General features: G+C 47.0%; 1 protein-coding gene across 1 annotated transcript; it reads left to right on the top strand.

The window, feature by feature from the left end:
* Nucleotides 1-816: 816 nt before the first annotated feature.
* LOC107375415 (transmembrane protein 121) lies at nt 817-3,810 on the top strand. The gene is made up of 2 exons (XM_054750829.2): nt 817-1,257; nt 1,340-3,810. Exon 2 carries the CDS (start codon nt 2,259-2,261, stop codon nt 3,207-3,209), a length of 951 nt encoding a protein of 316 aa, XP_054606804.2. The 5' UTR covers nt 817-1,257; nt 1,340-2,258; the 3' UTR covers nt 3,210-3,810.
* Nucleotides 3,811-5,793: the final 1,983 nt, after the last annotated feature.

Below are 5,793 nucleotides of genomic sequence, written 5' to 3'. Positions count from 1 at the left end.
AACAGCCACGATGGCAGCTGTCAGCTGACCCGCCCAGCCGGGAGCCGCATCCATTCATAACTGCAGAAAGACAGCCAAGACTGACTGCCATTATCTTCAGCTGTCATTACACAGTTGGATGAAAAGTGCAGCCACACTGCATAGAAAGCCAATATGTTTGACTGTTCAATAACTACAATTCATGAAGCAGCAAGGAAATGGCTTCAAACCGTAGTAATGAAAGCAGTTTGGTTCCTCAGAGGAAGGATTTTTCCCAACTGGCCCAGCTGGATGAATACGAGCAGCAGCGTTAGCGCACCACGCTGGAAAGTAAACACACCAAGTGCTTTTTTGTTGCTTTGAATTTTTTTTATTTGCTTGCTTAAGTTTTATCTACCAGGTCATTATTGTTGATATGAAACACCTTCTCCTCCTTTCGCTAACCGATCTTCCACATGTGCACCTCCTCATTTATCTTTGCCCCTCATCCGTGGTCTCTGGCCCCGTCCCAGTGTCCTGATTCACTGCTCTGTTGGAGGATCAATAGAAAGGCTCTCTGTCAGGAGGAGCCACTGCCACCCCCCACCCCCCACCCCACCCCTCCCCACTCTGCAGACGGAGCTTTCTGGCATCCCATCTTGGAGAAAGCTCCTCACCCTTCATCTCGGCACCTCCAACTTGAGAGAACTTCTCTTTATCTGGGAGCCGAAAAGGAGACCGCCCTGAGAAAATGGTCTCTAAGCCATGTGTGAAAAATTAAAGTAAGCAAAGAAAAGAAGCCAAACGGGGTGAGGAAGATAAGTTGTGCATTCAGCTAAGCAGCAAAATGCTCCCCCTCATTCTCCACCCCCTGGAAAAAGTCTCTCTCTCTCTCTCCCTCTCTCTCTCTCTCTCTGTCTCTGCAGCTGTGCTCCGAACTGAGCATCACCTCCACACAGCAAGTGCCTTTTACTTAAGCAGAGGAGGAAGAAGGAAGAGGAAGGTAGCCGCAAGAACGAGGGCAAAAAAAATCTCTGGAGAGAGCGTGTGCACACAGCAGAGGAGCACCTCTGTACTCATACGGTAGGCAGAGAAGCGCACCGAGGCAGACGGGAAGAGGCAGCTGCGTCGTAGCGTCACGGTCGCTGGCGGAGCTGGCACAGGGAGCCAACCGGAGAGGAAGGGGAGGGGACCCACTTGCACTGTTGATCCTGGCGTTTCTGGCAAAAGCTTAAAGCAGCGGACAGAAAAAGGCGAAGCAGACAGGATCCTGCAAACGGGGCAGCATTTTACCTTGAGGTGTGGAGACGGCTGAAACACACACACACATTAAACATCTGGGTGAAGGACGCACAGACAACTCTTCCTTTTCTCCTGACAGACGCCGGAAGAAAATGGAAACCGTTTCATCTTTTTGCCGACGGATAGTGGACAACTTCTGAGGCGGGATTTCTCTTTCAGTCGTCTCCTCCCAACTTCACCACTTCTTCTCTTTTTGGGACTTCAAACCCTCTGAGCACAAAGCGCATTAACCTCGATTCTGAGCTGCAGAACCCGAGAGCTGTCTAGATGTCCGTTATGATGCCTCCTCCTGATTCAGTCTGACTTTTAAGTGGATTGTGACGGAAGTATTCTGGGATTGCTCTTCTGCGTGAATTAAGGGGGGAAAAAGGAAAGAAACCTGCAAATGACTGATGGATTTACGTCTGACAGAGGAGATCCTCTCGAGCATTTCCTCCTCTCTTTTTCTGGATTACATATGGGTTTTGTGGTCCTTCAGTTCAGGCTCATGGATGATCGTTTGCTTCCTGCTGTTAGAATAAAGTCTAAGAAACGGCATCCGGCTGTATTTTTACCTTTGAGGCGTAAACTGAAATAAAAACAAGTATGCCTCCAATGAAAGCACAAAGCTGCTGCTTTTATCTATTCAGACACAAATTGTAACTCACTGATTGAACGGTTATGTTCATCGGATCACGGTTAAGGTGTAAAAGGAAGGCAGACGCTGATGTTTATTAATTATTTTGACAAGTAATCTGCACGTTTTCAGATCATTTACCAATGAGTGTAGTTTACTAAATGAGGGGTGCCATCTACCCGCCAGGTGGCTTGAGCACAAAACGAGATTGATTGAAGTGATCTGTGTGAATCCAATTAATGCCTCCTGGATTCTTGCCAAAATGGAGCCAATGGAGGGGAACGCCGCTGTCTAGCATCTGATCTGCCTCCTCACTGGATAAACTGAGGAACCTCTGCACTCCCGGTTCAACAGCGGTTCTCCTCCCCCCTTCCAGGCAAGGATGGTGCCCCCACCCCCCACGAACAAGCCCCATGTGTGCCTCTCCACCATCCTGATCATGAGCAGCATGGCACTGATTGATGCCTACCTGGTGGAGCAGAACCACGGCCCCCGTAAGATCGGCATCTGCATCATGGTGATGGTGGGGGACATCTGCTTCCTGATCGTGCTGCGGTACGTGGCCGTCTGGGTGGGCGCCGAGGTGAGGACAGCTAAACGGGGTTACGCCATGATCCTTTGGTTCCTCTACATCTTTGTGCTGGAGATCAAAGTTTACTTTGTGTACCAGAACTACAAGGCGGACAGGAAAAGTTTGGACGCTCTTGCGAGGAAAGCGTTGACGCTGCTTTTATCCATTTGCATCCCGGTGCTGTTCATCGTGCTTGTGGCCATCGACCACATGGAGTACGTCCGCGCCTTCAAAAAGCGTGAGGAGATTCGCAATCGCCTCTTTTGGGTGGTGGTGGACCTGCTGGATGTACTGGACATCCAAGCCAACCTGTGGGAGCCTCAGAAGAAAGGGCTCCCTCTGTGGGCAGAAGGCCTGATGTTTTTCTACTGCTACATCCTGCTGCTGGTGCTGCCCTGTGTGTCTCTGAGTGAAATCAGCATGCAGGGCATTAACATCGTTCCCCACAAGATGCTGTTGTATCCCATCCTCAGCCTGGTGACCATCAACATCATCACCCTCTTCATCCGCGGGGGCAACATGCTTCTGTACAGGGACGCCCGGGTGTCCGGGATTCTGATAGGAAAGAACATACTCGCCATCGTCCTGAAGACCTGCAGCTTCGTGCAGTACAGAAGACAGTTGCAGAACGCTCCTCCTGCTTTTGGAGCGGAGCTGCAGAAAAACTCGGTCGCTCACACTCGCCCTGCCCCCACCCCTCCTCAAGTGGTGATGCAGGATCAGACGCCTCTCCCTGAAGTAACGACGTGCGAGCACACATGACAGAGAGACAGGGTGAACTCTACAAATGTCAATTTGAGTACATATGACCCTCAGGACTCTGGCGGGGAGCAGTGACCCACGCCTTTTAGGGTGTGAGAACACACCGGAGATCATGATCCCTGATGCACACAGGACACTGCAGACAGCCAGCACAGAGCGGTGCGGTGTCCAAATCCATCACGGTGCAAAATGCAGCACAAATAGATCCCCTCGTGAAAGCATTTCTCAACGAATTTAATTCTCTGTATATTTTTTGTACGTGTGTAAATGAAAAAAGGCAAATATTGCAAGATTAGAAGATCTATTTTTGAATAGTTTGTGTTGCATTCTAATCTCAAACCTAAAAGGGTTTGTGTGCTGTGGTGTGCGTTTCTGTTGCTCAACTGTTCTTAGTAGTCGACGGCTTTAACTTGTCAAGGTGGAGGCGAGAAGCCGATGAGAGAATCAAAGCAAAGAGGGTGAAAATACCAGTTAAAGCTGTCTCTTTGAAAGAGGTCTGTTTCATTTGTGATTCTTTGTTCAAAAACTGCGTACAAGATAAAGGCTTTCCCGCTTTTCTCACTGGCTGTAAGAGGATTTGTCATAAAATTATACAAAACTTGTTGGTTTTTCATTCTTTATTTCAAACCAACCAGCAAATGTCAATTTGTCCAATGTGAGAGGGTCAATGCTTTTCTTTTCTTTTCTTCAGTCAACATTTGAAATCTCATTTGCCCCTCTAGTGCCGTTGTAGCCTTCCACGTTGCACACTTTTGACAGCAGAAGGATGCTTTGAACAAATGAAGTGCATTTTGATCGATGCAAAGGTTGCTGTTTCTATAAAATTCAGCGCATGACCGAGGAGCACCGCTTGCAGAAAGATAAATGAATCCTAAATAAGAAAACCTGCTTTAAATCGTCCTCAGGCTCACGGAGACCATCGGTGCTTAGTGGCAACAGGAGTAGTAAACGCTGTCGTTTTAGCCCCGACACAAAAGACAGAATAGATGCTTCGGTTCGATGATGTGAATCCAGACAACAGCCACGCACACGTCTTTAATTATGACTCATCTCTCTCTTTCTCAAGCTGTTTTTGCTCTTTCTTGCACCACTAGTTGATTCATGTGGCATTTTTTCCTCTTTCTTTTGTCTGCTTGAGCAAATGCAGTTGCCCTTATGAAAACGGGTCCCTTGCAAACATGCACAAATAAACAGAGATGCTTAAATAGATGCACAGCTGCCATCGTTGAACACTGTAGACGAGTGTGCATCATTTTCACAAAAGCAACCAGACCCTTTGTTATATAATATGTTTCTCACCAGAGGCTCATTTCTAATCTAAAACCTGCAGACTGCTGAAGCCCTCAGAGCGCAGCAGCTGGTCCAACACTTTCATCCGTGCAAGGCCGAGCTTCGAGAAGGTGGCAACGTTCGGTGGCACAACCCAGACTATCACTTTAAGACTGCTGGAGTCAGCACTAGCCGCTGTTGTTGGCTTGTAAATTTACAACATCAGCAATTTAGTTGCTATAATACACTATTGGATTGTATTGTTTTTACAGAACTGCAGTAATGATTGAAGCATTCAACTTCTAAAACGATATTAGTGCACGTTACACAAATCTGGAAGCGTTTCCTGCACAAACTGGAGTCACATCGAGGTGTTTCAGCTTAAAAGTGAACAAAATGATCACTTTTATTCAAAGGTTTTCCCAAATGGACAAAATAGGAGTAGACTTCCAGGAATATCACAGAAAATGTATTAGCTTTTCCACATAGACATTTCGTCTGGAAATCTAAAATCTATTAAAAGTTAATCGTCACAGGATCCTCGTGGATCCCACAAGGCCATCATCTCTCACATTGAACATCTGCTGCACTCCTAGAAACAGACAGTTTCCAAGTATACTTATTTTAATTAACCTTTCAAAATATATGTAAGCGAGAAATTGTCGACACAGAAGTACAGAAAAAAGTACAGGAGAAACCTTGAAAATGAAACCGACTGTGCTCAGAAGTTTTCATGTTTCATACAGAATTTCTACAAAACCTGAGAGCACGTTTGTCGGTTTTAACGTTTGTAAAAATGTACGAGTCTCAAACAGCAGACTGAGGCCCTGTCCACACGTAGCCGGGGATCTGCCAAAACGTAGATATTTTCCTACGTTTTGGCCTGTCATCCACACGAAAACGGAGTTTTTTCACACGAAAACGGCTCTTTTTAAAAACTCCGGCCAAAGTGAAGATCTGCGTTTTCTCCGTTTTGGGTGTCTGCGTGTGGACAGACAAAACCGGAGTTTTAAGGTCCGCAACGTCACTTTCCGCGACAAAAAAATGCTGACATCACGTGTGCGACCTGTGTTTACACTAGCCGACAGCATGGATGCCCTCAGAGCTGCGCTCGCTTTATCAATTGTCCAAGCGCTTTTTGCTTGTTTGTTTTTGCAAGCGGAATTACTGCTCCTTGCGGAAGACCACAGAAGAAGGACGAGGTTAAGAACGGGGGAAGTACTGCCGCCTACAGGTCTGGCATGTCCTTAACAACGTATTTATCCGGGTACGTGTGGACAGAGTTTTTTTTAAACGAGGTGGTGTGGATGCAAGT

Source organism: Nothobranchius furzeri, chromosome 12, assembly GCF_043380555.1.
Source record: "Nothobranchius furzeri strain GRZ-AD chromosome 12, NfurGRZ-RIMD1, whole genome shotgun sequence".
NCBI lineage: Eukaryota > Metazoa > Chordata > Actinopteri > Cyprinodontiformes > Nothobranchiidae > Nothobranchius > Nothobranchius furzeri.
The sequence above is the reverse complement of the archived record's forward strand: the minus strand, read 5'-3'. Positions and strand labels throughout refer to the sequence as shown.